The following is an 18,873-nucleotide window of genomic DNA, read 5'->3' as shown; positions in this document are numbered from 1 at the left end:
GCACTATTGAGATTTGAACTATGATCGATCTCCCATAATTTTTACTCAGGACTTCATTGACATTGGCAGCTAGATCATATATTAGCTTTCCCACTGCATACATAATCTAAAATTTGCTGTTTCCATGTTAATTAAATTGTGTGACCATCTCGTTTAAAAAGTTTTTTACTTGAATCATATTTTCAACAATAATTGTTGAAAATATGAATAGAAGACCACTAATTTGGCAGGGGAGAAGCTTACATTAGTAAGCGGTGAAACATATTAAGAATACTTTTGTCAAGTCCAGGAAATAAAGTATGTATTAACCCGCTAACAGTAATCAATTAAGACATACAATACTAAAATAAAGATTACCCATGACAGCAAAATTTTAGCCGATTGGCAGTACATAAACCAATATACAAGATTATAGAATTACCAGTCCAAAAGAAAAGCAAACGAAAGACTACAACGCAGTGAATAATTTTAAATGACTGGCATAATTAACTGCTTCCTTATTTCTCTGATATTTTTCCTTCTTTAATCATTCTGTTCCTCTGCTTCAAACGGTCAACATTAGCTTGTTTCTTCTCTTTGCCCATCTGCAGACCATTATATAAATGAATCAAGACAAAGAAACCCTCATAATGCACAATACGGCGAGCATTCTAACAGGCGCGTATGTAGTGTGATAATAGCGGGTTCAACTGAACCCATAGCTTTCGATGCGGAGTAAAAATTCGTTAAAATTGCAAAAATAGTAGATATGAACTCGTAACTTAAAAAATATAATGGGTTCAATGCTAAAAAACTAAAAAGTTGAATCCATAGAGTTCAAATTCTAGATCCGCCTTTGCATTCTAAGATTTGGCAATATAAAATGTACAAATAGCAAGATGTGGCTGAGGTAACATTGTTTGGACCACTTAACAGGTAAGAGGCTATTCCATTAAATACCATTTTCACATGGCATTTCTTCTTTCATGGCTGTTTTAAGTAAACCTACACCGCAGTACCTAAATAGATCAACCATGCTAAAGTAAAAATAAAAGTGCGTTAAACTATGAGAGCAAAGAAAACATTACCTTCATAGCATCTAGTAGCTTCCTCTTTTTACGAGGCATGAGAATATCGGACATGCTGTCTGCGTCCTTAGAAATTTGACTTATATCTGGAAGAGAATCTCCTCCAGTATCAATGTCCTCAGAAACACTATCCTTATTCCCACCTGAAGCAGCAGAAATTTGGGTACTTCCAAGTTCTTTTTTCAGTTCATCATGATACTGCTTCTGAAGAATTGACATCTGCACCAACCAAATTCTGTTAGGCTGGAAAAAACATGTAGCACTAAAGTAGAAATGAAAAATCAGCTGAAAGCTATTAGATACAGGTATCTCGAATTAAAACATCACTAAGCAAGTGTAAAATGCCACTGCTCTTCTAGGAGAGGCAACATGAAAGTTAGTTCGCATTTCAAGCAAATGCAGCTCCCGAGTTTTTCATTACACTACCAGGGATAATCTTTTTTTTAAAGGCAAATCAAACCACTTATCTTCTTTTTCATCCCTCATCTAAATTGTACCTTGCGCTTTTTCTCGGCAGCTTCAATAGCTTCAGCCCGGTCAATGACGCCTTCCACAAGTAAATTTTGAGGGTCGTCCAAATCCTCTTTGCCCACCCCTGGCATTGGAAGCACTTCTTGTCTTGCAGCTGCCTGTAGACGCTTGATGGTCTCTGCATATTCAGGAACATATCCTTCGGCCTCATTATCAACAAAAGGTGACAAGTGTGGTGGAGGAATCCTGTTGACAATGTTATGCATCCATTATAATATTTAGTTGACTTTTATTGCTAGCTAATAAATAATAGAAACCTAAGGCAAATCCACACTATCTTAAAGCTTACCTTCCCACAACATATTCATCAACTGGTAAAAGGATGCGTGCATTAATACAATCATAAATCCACTGTGGCTGGACATATTCTCGGGAAAGGAATTTGTGGCCCTGAGTGGGGCGGTCAACAATCTGCACAAGCATATGATGATATGAACATAAATGCAAGAACAAATTTCACGAGGAATGTAAAACTAAAAGTATGATTCACGATATCTGAAAGAACACCTGCCCAAAGCACAAGATTTCCATGACGAATACTAGATATTACGCAATTGTACGTCTTCCCCTAATATATAGATGCTGGACATCCAAACCACTTTTGATCAGGAACATCCTAACCACACTAACTTGTCTCATTTTATTCAAGAAGCTGTGATAAATAATAAAATGTTTCCGCACAAACTTTTTTCATATGGTTAATAATACCCATCAATTTTGTTTTAAAAAAATGATGCAGAATATACAAGAGAAGAGCAGCATGTAATAGTCCCAGCTTCATGTAACCTATTAGCAGCTATAATACCGTTCCTGCACAATTGAACTTTACGCGGACTGGGTTTAATATTCCTGCACAATTGAACTTTACGCGGGCTGGGTTTAATTTTACTCACATAAAACCAAAATACAGCAAGAAGGTGAAATAGGAAGTCCAATATACAATGAAAATCTCAAAAATGACCACAAATGTTTTATTTCAGTCTAGTACTTCAATCAATCAACAAGATCTCGATATTAAATGTACAATAAACTTAACTAACTACTACTTTAACGAACAATTATTTCTTATAAACTGCATTTACACTCCCAGATAAACCAGCACATGGCGAAATGTGTATACACTAGGTACTATTAGGATTTATCCTAAACGGAAGAGGTTAAAAGTTTATTGCACTAGCACTTCTTCAATGTCAAATAGAATGGCACACAGTCCATTTTGGGCACTACTAATAAAATGTCAGATATACATGCATAGTATATGCCGACGACTTTTTTTCACTTAATAAGTGAAGGGGAGAGGGAAGCGAGGCTTAGCGAGCTTTATAAGGTGTCGCGACCACGACATAAGACGCAGGCAGGTCGTGTGCCTAATGAGTGCTTCTACTTTATAAGGTTAAAAGTTTATTGCACTAGCACTTCTTCAATGTCCCGGTGGCATGTCGTGGTCCACGACATAAGACGCAGGCAGGTCGTGTGCCTAATGGGACCTTTACTCATTACTTTCCCTTCTCTTTCTTTCACCATTCCACCTAGGTCCCGGTGGCATCTTCACTCTCCGAGAGAGTAGAAGCACCTCATACAGATATAATATACATGCATGTGTACACACACACGCATCATCATCATCATCTCACTTTGGACCCATTTGCATGACCATAAAATGCAACTTAATAAATTTTTGCTAAGTCAATGTTTTCCTATTAAGAAGTGTGCCAAGCAGAACTGCAGCACTGGCTTTGGAAGCACAAGTCCAAATTATGTTATTATCAAATGGTAACATTTTTTCTTTTTTGTAAACTCTACAATATGAGGAAGAGATGGAAGAACCAGAAAATGTGAACTTATTTTTCTACACGTGAAAACATTGAAGGAAGGTTTTGAGCAAATGAGTAAAATACATCATTTAATAGAAGATTTTGAAATTAAAAACAGAACATTATTTATGGCTGAAAACACATGGAGAAGTATATATCACATATACAATTTCAAAGACACATGTTAAAGCAAGATTTCAATAACTGTTTTGAGACTAGGGGCCCGTTTGGATTGGCTTAAAAAAAGTGGCTTTTAAGTTAAGTGCTTAAAAGCACTTTATAAGTGCTGGAACTTGTTTTATAAATAAGCAGTTATGTGTTTGGATAAAAGTGCTGAAACTTAAAACAAGCTGATGAAGTGTTTGGTAAACAAGTGCTGGTAAGCACTTTTTCTTGTTAAAATGACTGAAATATCCTTAAAGTTGTTAACATTATAAAGAAGATGATGACTATAATATTATATTTTCCGTCCATAGCTTCAAATTCAGGGGTAACACGTAAATTCATTAAATGATTTGATTTTAGAATATAGTTACACCAATTAAAAAAAGGAAGGATTCAACGACCAAAAAAATTAAACGTTATGGAACCAAAAAAAGAAGCCAAAAGAACAATATTTACAAAATATTGGAATGTATCAAACATTATTTAAAAAACTATTGTTTGCTTCACGTTAAGAACTTCAAGAAATTGACAAATATTGGAGAATGGAGAAAAAAAATAGTATGTTGCAGGGTTTTTACTTGGGGGTAATTTCGGGATTAAGAAAAATTATAAGGGATAAGAATGTAATATTCTTGGTCAAAGCAATATGGCTTTTAAGCCAATTTAGAAAAAGTTGGGTTTTCCAACTTATTGGTTTTGGCTTTTTTAAGCAGATTTTAACTTTTTTAAGCTCATTTTTTGGTTGCCAAACACTTCCACAAGTTAAACCCATCCAAACAGGCTCTAGGTTTATTGCTATTTAAATTTCAGTTTTGTAACCTTACCTGATGAGTAATACTCTGGTCAGTCTCTTTAAATGGTGCCCCTTCTCCATCCCAAGAAACGATACCACCAAAAGCAGGGATAACAAACAACAGTGACTCTCTCGGAACCTAAGCATGAGAGATAAAAGCAGCATGATAAATGAGAAGAGGAACAAAAAGGAAAAGGATGCACAACGGCACCAAGGTCACAACAAAATTTTTTTGTTAACAATCATGAGTTAAAAACATCATGACAAGTGAGAAAATGGGCAAAAGCAAGGGCCGCATAGAAGCTACAGATTCTGAAGTTTATTCTTCCTTGAAAAATGAAATGCCAAAACTTGAAAGAATAAATGAATATGAATAAGATGAAGACCAACATAACGAGGAATTAAATCCAAAATAAGAGATGAAAAAATCAATAATAGTAGGCATAGACACCAGATTCATTGCTCAAAATAGCTACACAGATCCCTCATGGTCTACTGCCGGCACAGCCAAACACCTCCTCAAAATAAACTATAGGGCTATGTTAGAAATGAAAATAACATAATCAATCCGAAATAACGTCAGACAATAAAAGGTTTAAAGTTCCTTGATGACACAAATAAATTATCATCATTTTATGGGATTAAATGCATGTCTCTACTATTATCCTAATGAATTTCATCCCAGTAACAATTCTACTTTGAACTTTATTTCCTAAAGTGCTCCAACGACGAACCACCACACTCCTTTTTTCCTGCTACAGGTGGAAATGAAAGATTATAGCAGAAAAAGATGGAAACAAAGAAAAAATTAATTTCCTTTCAATATAAGATTCTTCATATATATTATATTAAAAAGAAAATATCAGTTATTAGAAAAACCACCATTTTAAATATATTACTCCACTTTAAAAGAAACATCTCCAACCTCACGACTCAAGAAGAACTTGACATCCTTGAAAAGTGCTTTGCATTTCCTGGTTTCGGAATCATCTTCATCACTTTCTGCAGCATTTTGAACAAGGTGCATTAAGGCACCTGGTTCATTGGAAGGAAGCTGTTGTTGAAGTTGTGCCAGTCTAAGTTCAGATTCATCATAGTTTGTCCCCTCTCCCAGGTCCTTACTCACATCAGATTCAGAGATGCTAGCAGCTTTTGACTCTGTCATGGAGGCTCTGCTATCGAAGAACCTAGATAATGCATAAAGATCTGCAAAATTGGGATAATCTTGTTAACTAGCTGATAAAAAAATCAAGTAAAAAAGAAAAGATGAAGTCTTACCAGCAGCTAAAGCCTCAAGCCGAGAATCAAGAATGGGAGGATATTTCACATTTATTGAATGGTAAAGCTTGAAATTAACAAAAGCTAGGAGTGTCTGCATTCAAAAATTTTAACATGTCAAACTTGACAACAATCATATAATAATGTATTGGAGAAATCAACTCAGAGGCAAGAAAATACTCTCTTCAAATTCAACAAATGTGCATACAGCTCTTCACTGAAAAGGTAAGTATTAAGAATATGCATACAACTCTACCAATGTAAATCTATGAAAGACAGAGACAAAAGCAAGCAAAATTCTCTCCCTTTTCAAATTCAACAAAGAGGCATACAACTTCACAATCTTAGATGGACTTGCATCTAGACAATCCACTTCCACTAACTACTGTTTGTACTCAATTGCAAGAGAATGGGCAAGAGACCATGGTATACTGTAGACACACGGGTTACTTTTTCTGTTTCAATCTAGCATCCTAGCCAAGTTTTCCTTTGGGAAGGTGCACAGTTAGAAAGATGGTTCACCAACGCAAATTCCTATTTTTCTTAGCTCTCCAGTACAAGTTGCTGACTCAAGAAAATGATCAAGACTTCTACTACAAAGGGTTTTAAGTTGAATCACTCTTACAAGCAACAAAAACGCCTCAAATAGCAATTCAAAATAATGACATATACAAATGCTACTGGCCTCATAAAATTCCAAGAAAGTCAGCATGATGTTGTAGTCAACGTCTGCAGGAAGTACTTGTTGCAATGCATGTGGAGTTAACCAAGTGATTTTTTGCCCATCTATTTCTGCCTGCAGAGATCCATTAGTAAATCAAGCTAAGCAAAACATACCACCAGGTTTGTGGGAATTACACAAACTACAAAATCATAATACCTGGTAATATATTCCTTTCACTGATATAAATGTTTTCCGTAGTTTGTGGGTGCGCGAAACGTAGGCCTGCCATTCATGGCTCAACCTAATCCATGAAGAGTAAGTTTGATAAGCATGCATATAGGTAAATAAATAACACTGTCAAATAGACATGAAAAGAGCCTTTCACCTTCGACAGTTATGGACACGGTTTACCGGTATCTTCTCTCTTTCTACAGCAGGCAATGCAGCAAACAAGTGCACCATACTAAGGCAGTCATCCAAATCTCTAAGTGCATCAATGAATTTAGGGTACCTAGAACAATCATGACAAACAAGAGTAGCTAAGTACCCGACATGCTGCTGAGTCACTTGAAAAACAATAATATCTATGATCGCATAAACTAACCTTTCTCGAATAAGCATGTCAAGAGTATAAGTGGGTTTTCGAGTTAACAGGCGTTCAGCAAGATCCCGATTTTTCTTTGAGACTGCTTTTTTAATCTTCTTCTCGTATGCTCGCATTTCTCTGAACTTCTCGAGTAGGGGCTCATGTTTAAGGAACAAAATATCTTTTGTGTGATAGTAGGTACGGTGGTTTCCCTTAACCTTCTTCTTTGGTTCACGGGGGAAAATACCTTTCAAGATGCATAGCTTCCTGTGTCCACAGAGAAAACAACAAAAGTTAGTAAATGATCTTCCATAAAGAAGGATAGGCCTAATAGAGCAGACTTATATTACAGACTCCAATGTGTTCAGATTTGAAGCATAGTTTATTTAGTCTTCCTTAAATCACTACCATGCACATTAAAGTCCGAAAATTTTGACATTAACTGCATAATAATAAAGACACCAAAAAGCTTATACCTCAAAAGAAAAACACAAAGTTGCAATTCTTGAACCCTTTTGCCACTCAACACCTTATATATAACCCAAAATGAAAATGGTTTTCCCTATTTGCACAGTATAGTTTTTCAACAAAAGGGCTCCGCCACTGAATACAACCAATAGCCCAAAAATAGCAGATACACCACAAAATCATTTTTTTAATACAAGAGCATTCTAAGACAGAACCAAAAAAGCTTCTTCTCATTGCTTATTACACATGTTAATAATATAAGCTACTGCCACAAAGGGATTAAAAATAGAGAAAAAATAAATAGAGAGAAAAGGGAAAAACCTGAAGAGTGATAAACTGACTTGAAGGTATTTCACAGCTTGTGATTTTGTAATATATCTTGCTGCATTTCCTTCCTTTTTCTTTCCCTGAAAACAATAAACAAATTGCATCAATTTTTTTGCATCAAACGATAAGCTGCGGGGCCAAAACCCTAGGGGCAAATTGCATCAAAATTGAAAAGGCAAAACATAACTAATCAACAATAAAAGAAAATACTAGAAACTTACAGCAGGCCTGTAATGCTTCGGCATAGCTGCAGAATCGAAATGTTCCCTTCAAACTAACTGCAAAAAGTGGGAGACTGACGTTAGAGGCGGTCTGTATTAGTATATATATGGGCGGCTCTAGGGTAAGGCAAGCCTTAGGTCCCCAAATATTTAACTGGGGAGGTGATTAAATGAGAATATTAGGAAAGGTGTAGAGAATCAACGGTGATTATCTCTTGCTTAATTTAGACCCACTAATCTTAGCAAACACTAAAAGATGACGGTAAAAGCTTTTTACTCACCTAAGGTTACACCAAATATGTTAATTATTTAACGGGCGAAAATCATTTACATACCAAGTTTACTTCAAAAATCAAACCCATACTCCAACTTTAAACAATTATCATTTTCATCATTTTATCCTATGCAATGTCTACTTTACCCTTGACATTTTCGACTCCCCATATATGTAATACATTTTTTATATTATTTAGATATTTTTTAATGCGGGTACTTATTAATATATTAAAAATATTATAACCTATTATATAATTTAATCTAACTTCACTAGCATTATAAATAAAATAATCATACAAAATGCATCGCTACTTTATTATTATTATTTTAATATTATGTATATTAAAATACATATAATGTATATCAGTGTGTGTAATTTTAAGATCCACTATTTTTATTATTCTCTACGTGTAATAAATTTTTGAATTTTGATTGTAACTACTAGATTTTTTCTAAATTATAATTAAAGCTCATGTAACGTATAAATAGATAAATTTTTTTAAATTTATTACAATATTTACCTCTATTTTTCGTCCATTAAATTCTTATTATCTGCATTATATAATTTATAAAAGTTTCACTCTCTTTTATTCTCAATTTTGTAAATATACTGAGTTTTGATTGCTATTAATAAAATTACTGATACGAGTAAATTATTTATTATATTTTTTATTTTTTCTCATTTATTTGACTATTGAACATCATTAACTTATATTCTTGACTACTTCTACTTTTTTTTGTGTTTCGAAAAAGATTTTTAAATTTATTTATAGGTAAGTCGATAACATAAATTAAAATATAAAAATATTATTATATTAAAGAATAAAAATAATTAAGAGATGAAAATTTTAGAGGGTAAAATAGGTATTTTAAAAAGTCACCTTTGATATGAGCAGCAGAATGATAATTGTTTAAAGTTGGAGGATGAGTTTGATTTTTAAAGCAAACTTAGGGTATGTAAATAATTTTCACTCATTATTTAATTGCTATATAATAAGGTGAAAATATATAGGCCAAATACATCGACAGCCTCCTAAAGTTGAGATCACTTTCCACTTTACTACTTATTCTTTAGTATGTTCCATTTAAACACTTTAACCAACCCTTTAATGTGCCATTTAAACACTAAAATCCCACGAGGCACTTCGCGTGTGAATCACATATATAATGAGCGCGTGAATGTAAAAATATAGTATGACTCGACTATTCCAACGGTAAAAATCATAAACCCCACGTTATATTAACCCTTTTTCCCCTTTCGTTTTCTTCTCCAAGCCCTAACTCCTCTTCTTCAAATCCGAATTTCTCTGGCAAAATTGAAATTTTTTCCTCCAATTTGAAAGACCCCCGTCCTCCTTCTTCGATTTCAGTTGAAGCTCTTTTCACATCTTCTCTCTCTCAGTTTGTTGCTTGACAATGTCTGAAAATTCAGAGATGACTTATTCGTGCCGATGTGGTCGGGCATGTGTGTTGAAAATCTCATGGAGTTCGGCAAACCCAGGCAGAAGGTATTTTGTATGCAAAAATGGCGCAGTAAGTATATATTTCGATAATCTTTTCTATTTCTTTGATCATAATATTAGTACGGATTTACAGTTTTTAAAATTGATTTAGTTGGATATGTTTTAAATGACAAATGAGGATGTAACTACTTCAAATGGTTTGAGGAGGCATTTCCTGACCAAGCAAATGAAGTTATTTGAGGTTTGTTGAAGAGAGTCAAGGCCTTTGATCAAGAAAGGGAACGAGTTAGACAATGGAGGAATAGGTTGTTGTTTATTGTTCTACTAATTGCGGTAATTATTTGGTTGTGCCGTTGTTCTTGCTATTGTCAATGCCAACCGGATTCGAAAGTGGTTGAAGGTAGTTCATAGTGTAAAAATGGGGATGGTTGTTAGTGTTCTCAGAGTTTGAGAGTTTTTTGGTAGTTTTTGCCTTCTGTTGTTTGGATATTATTTGTGTACTTTGTGTAACAAGTTGTTATAGGATGTTTACAACATATTTAGCTGTTGATGTAACTTACAATGTTTGAATCATATTTTGGTCGTATTGGTTATAGGAAACAGTTGTTGGAATTCTCATTTGGTGCCTATTGTAGAAGCTTGTAACACCATGAATGTTTTGTGCCTAATGATTTTAGTGTTTAGGTAATGTAACCAAATGGTAAGAAATTAGTAACAAACTGGGATTGTGTAATCCAAACATCACAAAATTTCAACAAAAAATTCAAGATATAACCTGATCATAGCATGTTGTATAAGCTGTAAACAACTTGCTAGACACATTTTGTAACCATAGATAACGACTTCAAAAATAATAACAAAAGGGAATAAAATCACATAATCCAAATAGATTCTACAAATGTGAAAAAGTGCAGCATATTACAAGTAGTCGAACCATAATGGAAAAATGAGGTTCAACAAAATACAATAGATTCTTGGCAAGTCACTAAAAACTACTTGCTGCAATTCAAGTCACAATAGAATCCATATTGCTATTACAATACAAATTGTTGCAAACTAAAGACTGTCAACTACAAAATCTAAGTCACTGAAGCTATTTTTTGGCAAATTTATCTATGATCACTTGAGTTGCAACTTTTTGTGGTGGTTGTTGATTTATGGGTTGTCCAACTTTATTTCTTCGACTTGTACTCATTTGCTGAAGTTAGGAAGTAGTAATTGCATCTCCTCTATTCCATCTTAGTCCTGGTAGCCTAATTCCATCACTTGGTTGCACATTTGTGGTACTACTCAACCTACTCGCATGGTTGATAACCCTTTCACCAATAGTACCAGGCTGAAAATGTGTAAAATCTGTAATATTAGATAGGAAAAAGTCAAAGAGTAACAGAACTAAATTTGTGAATTGTACTTACATTTAGGACTGTTCTTCCAGTCTCCGGGTTAGTATAGCATCCAAATCCAACATGTTTTGGCCTTTTTTGTCCAGCAACAGGTGAAGATCCAGTTGAAGATCCCCTTTTCACACCAGTTGAAGTTCCTCTTCCTCTTGGTATTGTACCCCTTCCTCTAGGAGCAGTTTGAGTAATAACATCTGGAAATACATCCATGGTAGGTCTAATTATTGTACTACTTGCCTTTTATCTGCCCCTTCCCCCAGTAGTTGCACTTGTTTGGGTACCATTGCCACTTCCTCCAGTCACTGCACTTGTTTGGGTACCATTGCCACTTTCTCTAGTTACTACACTTGTTTGGGTATCATTGCCACTTCCTCTAGCAGTTGCACCAGTTGGTGTAGCATTGCCCCTTCCTTTGCCCCTTTCTCTGCCCCTTCCACTAGTAGCTGAAGACTCTACAGGGCCACTCTAAAATAAAAAAGTACAGTGAAGATGTAGTGAAGTTACAGAAATGCAGTAAGTTACAGAAAATACAATGAAGTTTAAGAAAATGCAGTGAAGTTTCAAGAAAATGTAGTGAAATTCATACCCTTGTTGGACATCTTTTTTTGTTATGGCCAAGTTGATGACATTGTGAACAAGTTATTTTAACTCCTTTTTTGGACAGTGTCACGACCCGAAATTTTCCATCGATGGGACCGTGATGGCGCCTAACATTTCACTTGTTAGGCAAGCTAACGTTAGAGAATCATTAAACCAATTCCTTATTTCCATTCAGTAAATAACAATAATTAACTAAGGTGAAATATAATAAGTGCGAAATATTATAAAACTGTATTAATTACTACCACCTGGATCTAGAGTCACAATTCACGAGCATTCTATAATTTACTACAAGTAATAGTCTGAAAGAAATACAAATGTCTGAATAAAAAAATAGTAGAACAGAAAAGATAAACGGGGACTTCAAGGTCTGTGAACGCCGACAGATCTATCTTGAGTCTTCGTACAGCGGACCAATAGCAAAATCTCGATCAACCCAAGCCGGTATCAAAATCTGCACAGAAAGTGCAGAGTGCAGTATCAGTACAACCGACCTCATGTACTGATAAGTGTCGAGCCTAACTTCGGCGAAGTAGTGACGAGGCTAGGACAAGACACCCACATATAACCTGAACAGTATAATCATGCTAGTGGCAACAACAGTAAATAAATAAATAACGCAAAAATAATGGGAAGGGGACATACAGTGGGAGGGGATACAATATAAATATTGAGAATAATAAAAAGATAGAATTAAACCGAAAATCCTTAAACGAATTGAGCAAATAAAACAGCAAAGAAAACTGCACGGCATCACCCTTCGTGCTTTTACTCTCAACCTCACCGAATAAATAAATAGAACGGCACGACATCGCCCTTCGTGCTTTTACTCTCAGCCTCACCAAATAAATAAATAGAACGACACGGCATCGCCCTTCGTGCTTTTACTCTCAGCCTCGCCAAATAAATAAATAGAATGGCACGACATCACCCTTCGTGCATTAAACTTCTCATAATATACACGGCATCACCCTTCGTGCTTTTACACTCTTCCTCACAATATAAATAATGCATGCACGGTATCACCCTTCGTGCGTTACACTCCTCCTCACAAATCACAGAATCAATAACAACGGATAGATATGAGTATCACAAAGAAACCAGTATTTTACCCATAATCAATAGCACAATGTAACCTCAACCTTGAATCAATATTCTAAAGTTACCAAATCTCAGTGAAACCAGATATAAGTCACCCAACATTTCAAATAACCCGCTAAGCATGGATAGTAGAATTTAAGGCTACAAAATAGACAAGAATAGAATTTTACTTGCATGCTATGACTTGACAACGACGCATAGATACTCGTCACCTCACCTATACGTCGTATTTAACAACCAAACATGTAGCAAATGAACACATAATACCTATTCCCTCAAGCCAAAGTTAGACACGAGACTTACCTCGCTCCGAAGGCCATTTAATTCTCAATCACAACTTTTCCTTTGGAATTCACCTCCAAACCACTCGTATCTATTCAAAAATGACTCAATAATATCAAATATTGCTAAAGCAATCCATTATATTGTATAAATTAAATTTCCCAAAATTTCCTCCAAAAAGTCAAAAAATCGACCCCGGACCCGCTTGGTCAAAACCCGAGGTTTGGACCAAAATACATTTACCCATTCACCCTCGAGCCCGAATATATAATTGGTTTTAGAATCCGACCTCAAATTGAGGTCTAAATTCTCAAATTTTCGAAATCCCTAGTTTCTACCCTAACCCCCAATTCTACAATGAAAACTCTAGATTTTTGGTTGATAATTCAAGAAATATAATGGGTAATTGAAAGAAAATGGTTTAGAAGCACTTACCAACACTTTGGGGAAGAAAATGACTCTTGAAAATCGCCTATACCCGTTTGGTTCTTGAAAAATATTGAGGAAATGGCTTAAACCCGTGTTTGAAGTCTGTTTTAAGACACTAGACATGCCTTCATCGCGTTCGCGAGAGGCCTGTCGCGATCGCGATGCACAACGGCATAAGGCCTTCGCGTTCGCGTAAGACAGCTCCCCCAAGCCTTCACGTTCGCGACCCAGTAGACGCATTCGCGTAGAAGAACATGACCCTCTCTCCAGGTCCCTTAACCTATCGCGTTCGTGAAGGGTACCACCCCCAATGCTTTGCGTTCGCGACCAGTCCTTCGCGTTCGCGAAGAAGAAATTACCCTGCCCCCATTTTACCTTTCGCGTTCGCGGTACTACCTACGCGAACGCGAAGAAGGGCACACCAGAACAACTGCTGCAACAAAATCTCAGATTTTCTAAGTGCAAATCACCCCGTAGCCTATCTGAAACTCACTCGAGCCCTCGGGGCTCCAAACCAAATATGCGCACAAGTCTAACAATATCATACGGACTTGCTCGTGTGATCAAATCGCCAAAATAATACATAGAACTCCGAATTTAGCACCAAATCAAATGAAATTCTCAAGAACACTTTAAAATTTCTATCTTCTCACCTGGATGTCCGAATCATGTCAAATCAACTCTCTTTCTCACCAAATTTCACATACAAGTCTTAAATATTATAATGAACCTGTACCGGGCTCCGAAACCAAAATACGGATCCGGTACTCACAATGCCATACATCAATTAATACTTATAAATAATTAATTTTCAGACTTTTAATTTTCATCAAAAAATCAAAACTCGAGCTAGGGACCTCCGAATTTGATTCCGGGCATACACCCAGGTCCCATAATTCGATACGGCCCTACCGGGACCGTCAAAATACGAATCCGAGCCTGTTTACCAAAAATATTGACTGAAGACAACTAAAATTAACTTTTAAGGTAAAAATTCTTATTTTCATCAATTTTCAACATAAAAACTTTCCGAAAATATGCTCGGACTGTGCACCAAATCGAGGAGGGTAAAAATGAGATTTTTAAGGCTTAAGAGTGCAAATTCGAGTTCTAAAACATAAGATGACCATCACAGACAGCTTGCCCCATTTTTGACTGGTTCATTCTTGGTTGTTCTACTATTCTTTTGGGGTCTGCCTGGCATTGGCTTTGGTGCTGGTGGTTCAATTGGAGGATTGTTACTCAATGGCCACATTTTTAAGTTAGGAATTGGCCGAATGAAGTGCCCGTAAGCCTGTAGGAATTTATCCTTTCTGTACCAGCGCTCCACATGTTCATCTGGATCCTACTGCAAGTAATAATGTGCACACACTGCATGTTCGAGTGGTATGCCTCTCAACTTCCACAACCTACAAGTGCAAGTCTTGAATGTAGTATTTACTACAATCCTTAACTATTTCTGTTTGATGTCAAATCCGTCATGACCATTCCATATAACTGTGTACTGTCTAGCTAACTCCTTGTTCTCTTCTAATATTAGCCTAGCCATATGTGATATATCCGAAATCCATGTCTCAGCAAACCTGCTCATATCAACATATCTAGCCATGATCTTATGCCTAATTTCTTCTAACATGGTAATAATACTCTGGTGCCTAGCAGCCAATATCCATGAATTAAGTGGGCGTTTGGACATAAGAATTATAAAATTCCAAAAAAGGTGAATAAATTTTTTAAGTGAAAATGGTATTTGAAATTTAGACTTGTGATTGGACATGAATATAATTTTGGGTTTTTTTTTAAGTTTTGTGAGGGATTTGAGTGAAAATTTTGAAAAATAGCTTTTTGGAGTTTTTCAAATTTTCAAAAATTTTCAAAATGTATCTTCAAGTGAAAATTGAAAATTTTATGAACAAACGCTCATTTCGGAAAAAAATAATTTTTTTTTGGAAAAAAGAAAAAAATTTCTTATGTCCAAACAGGCTCTAAAAGTCTCACACATGCTATTCTCTGCTATGTTACACCTGGAATGTTTTTGCACCATGCCTCCCTTGGATACTTCATCATGTCTTCATAAATATTGTGTGAGCCAAGTCTCCTCATGTTCTCAACTTCTTTGTTGTATTTAAACACATAGTTTGCCTTTGAAACCTTCCAGAATTGCTTTCTTTTTTCTTCACCCCTCCATTTCTTTGACCAATTAGACCATATGTGCCTTGCACACATACTGACTTCTGCATCAGGAAGCAAGTCCTTCACATCTGCCAAAAATCCCTACATAAAATTACAGACAGAATAAAACATTAGGAATTAAATGTTAACAAGCAAGAATAGCAAAACATTTACCTTCTGCATGTCTGACATAACTGTTAAACCTTGACCATATCCCAGCTGCAGATCTTCCATTAAGTGTCCAATGAACCAGCTCCATAAATGTTTGGTCTCATAGTGTACAACAACCCATGCAATAGGAAACATCTGCTAGTTCCCAATTCTTCCTACAACAACCAATAATTCACCCTTGCAATGTCCTTTTAGAAAGCACCCATCAAAGCCAATGATCTTCCCACAAACTTCCAGCCAACCTTTCTTCAAGGCATCAAAACAAACATAAAAGTACTTAAACAAGTTCTTACCAGGCTCTGATTCTCTGTCAATTTCTACCCAACAAGAGCTACCGGGATTTGTTTCTTATATACTGTCAACACAGTCCTAAAGTCTAGCAAACTCCAACTTCCAATCCCCCATAAAATTTCTAAGAACTATTTTTTTGGCCTTATAAGCAATTGTTATTCCTACATACTATCCCAAATTCTCTCTAACAAGTTCCTGAATTTCCCAAATCCTCATATAAGGTGCATCAGTTAGCTCTTTTTTGATTTTGTTAGCCATGTACTTGGAATTGCACAACTTGTTTGTGTTCAATGGTTGACACTTGTGAATATGGTAGTATTTTTTTTACCATAAAGTCATTAGAATCCCTATCAATACTAGCAAACAACTCCCATCTACATCTTTTATGTTTACACCTTACCCTTACTTTTTGCTTCTCATTGGGTCTAAGCTTCAATTGAACCTTGTACTCAACTGCATAATCAGTCACTACCTTCCTAAATACCTTAGTGTCACGACCCAAAATCCAACTAGCCATGATGGCACCTAACCTCACCCTCTAGGTAAGCCAAATAGCAATAATTCGATTCAATTAATATTTAACTGACTCTAATACATTCCCCAAGGACTAGCAGTACAAATCATGAGCTTCTAAGATTAGAATTTACAAAACTGTTGTGAAATAAAAATACGTCATTTGTCTGAAATATACATGAACAAATTTAAAATTCTCAAGCTACCATTAACAAGAGGCAATAATGACCGGAACGCAGGTTCATCTTCAGATCCATCTCTCGTCGTACGCAGCTACATCAGCATCCGAAATCTGCACGCAAGGTGCAGAAGTGTAGTATGAGTACAACCGACCTTATGTACTCAATAAGTAACAAGGCTAACTTTTGGGCTGAAAGTAGTGACGAGCTCAACAGGTATAGTCCAATATAAAAATAACAATACATAAATATATGCATGCTTTCAAGTTCAACAGTTAAGCTCAGTACAAGTAAAATAACTCAATTCTGACTGATATGAAGAATATGACATCTCTATATCTACATGCAAATGTACATACTGTATGGGATGCACTTAAGTGGAAACCTCATATACTGAAATTTCAAAATACTCAATCCCTCAGTATTGTATATGGCTAATCCAGGCCAGGGAAGATCCATCCCATATATATGTACACATCGACTAATAGTCAGTCACTCAGTACTGCATAAGGCTAATCCAGCCCAGGGGTAAATTTATCCCCAAATGTAAATGACTCAGACAAGATCCATGTCCAGGGAATTCAGCACAATTATAAATAAATAAGGCAAGTCCATGCCCTGGGAAGTCCATCCCGAATATATATAAATAAGGCAAGTCCATCCCGAATATAATCATCTACGCTCACTGTGGAGGGTGTAGACTCCGGAGGGGCTCCTTCAGCTCAAGCGTGCCTGCTGCAAGCGGGCAGCCCCGATCTATATAATAATAAAGCCGATATGGCCTGCTGCAGGCGGGTAGCACCGATCCATATAATAATAAAGCCGATATGACCTGCTGCATGCGGGCAACCCCGATCCATATAATAATAAAGCCGATATGGCCTGCTACAAGCGGGTAGCCCCGATCCATATAATAATAAAGCTGATATGGCCTACTGCAGGCGAGCAACCCCGATCTATATAATAATAAAGCCGATATGGCCTGCTACAGGCGGGCAACCCCGATCCCATAAATATCCTCACAATGGATGAATATGACTGAGTATGAAATGTACATTTTAAAATAATTAAATTCAACAGCAACACGACCCTATGAGTCCCAAAGTATCGACACGTAGCCTAAACATGATCTTTAATACGAGTCTCAGCTCAATTTCTCTAGCACGTGGAGGATATGCGAATAATGACATGACTCTTTAATTTTACAACTCCACATAATTTATTTAAGTCACTATTTCTACGGTGCACATCCACACGCTCGTCACCTAATATGTGCGTCACCTCCAACAATTGATAGAACACAAAATTCGGGGATTCATACCCTCAGAACCAAGTTTAGAAATGTTACTTACCTCGACCAAGCCAAATCCGATGCCGAGCAAGCTAAACAATACCCCAAAAATTCCACTCAGCGCGTATCAACCTCTGAACACCTTCCTATCTCCTCAATTCCAAGCCAACGATTCGAATCTAGTCAAACAACGTGCAAATTTATCAAAATATACTCCAATGCTTACAATTTAACAATTTATAAAACTTCCCAGCTATGCTCGAAAAGTCGGCAGTGGGGACCACGTCTCGTAATCCGATGAAACTCATAAAATCCAATAACACATTCAATTACGAGTCCAACCATACTAGTTTGACTAAAATCCGACTCCAAATCGACATTCAAATCCCAAAAATTTATTTTATGAAATTTCTACAATTTTTCCCAATTTTCCATCTCAAAATACTAATTAAATGATAAAAATAATGATATATTCATGTATATTAACCACATCAAACAACATAAAAAAAACACGAATCGCACTCCAATTCAAGCCTAATGATTTCCAACTTCTACAATCAATGCTGAAACCTATCAAATCAAGTCCAATTGACCAAGACACACGAATCTAATAACGGTAACTAGCTCTTCTAGAGCTCACATTAACATTAACTGCATGGACAATTCACGTGCTATATTATCAATATTTGGATGCGCACGGATAACTCACGTGCCAATAACATAAATGTCTGGACCCGTACGGATAACTCACGTGCTAATAATATCAATCGCTGGCATGGTCACATTCCTCC

The 18,873-nt window shown here is 36.1% G+C and overlaps 1 protein-coding gene across 1 annotated transcript; it reads right to left on the bottom strand.

The window, feature by feature from the left end:
• Nucleotides 1-284: 284 nt before the first annotated feature.
• On the bottom strand, nt 285-8,003 carry LOC104100852 (pescadillo homolog). Its single transcript, XM_070175357.1, has 14 exons — nt 7,992-8,003; nt 7,915-7,949; nt 7,688-7,773; nt 6,917-7,165; nt 6,698-6,823; nt 6,529-6,613; nt 6,334-6,444; nt 5,649-5,742; nt 5,296-5,576; nt 4,402-4,509; nt 1,888-2,009; nt 1,565-1,784; nt 1,068-1,286; nt 285-584 (listed from the first exon to the last, which is right to left on the bottom strand). The coding sequence occupies exons 2-14, from the start codon at nt 7,936-7,938 to the stop codon at nt 498-500; spliced, it is 1,812 nt and encodes a 603-aa protein (XP_070031458.1). The 5' UTR covers nt 7,939-7,949; nt 7,992-8,003; the 3' UTR covers nt 285-497.
• Between the last annotated feature and the right edge of the window lie 10,870 nt (nt 8,004-18,873).

The sequence above is a fragment of the Nicotiana tomentosiformis genome, chromosome 5 (genome assembly GCF_000390325.3).
Source record: "Nicotiana tomentosiformis chromosome 5, ASM39032v3, whole genome shotgun sequence".
NCBI classification, from domain to species: Eukaryota; Viridiplantae; Streptophyta; class Magnoliopsida; order Solanales; family Solanaceae; genus Nicotiana; species Nicotiana tomentosiformis.
Note: the sequence above shows the minus strand (reverse complement) of the source record. Positions and strands in the feature narration are given on the sequence as shown.

Bases quoted from the DNA above. Each gene is read 5' to 3' on its own strand.
- LOC104100852 (XM_070175357.1), bottom strand. From the start codon at position 7,938: ATGCCGAAGCATTACAGGCCTGCT. The intron at 7,166-7,687 runs GTTTTTCCCTTT...CTGTGGACACAG, and splicing joins GTCAGTTTATCACTCTTCAG to GAAGCTATGCATCTTGAAAG. The intron at 1,785-1,887 runs GTAAGCTTTAAG...CATTGTCAACAG, and splicing joins GATGAATATGTTGTGGGAAG to GATTCCTCCACCACACTTGT.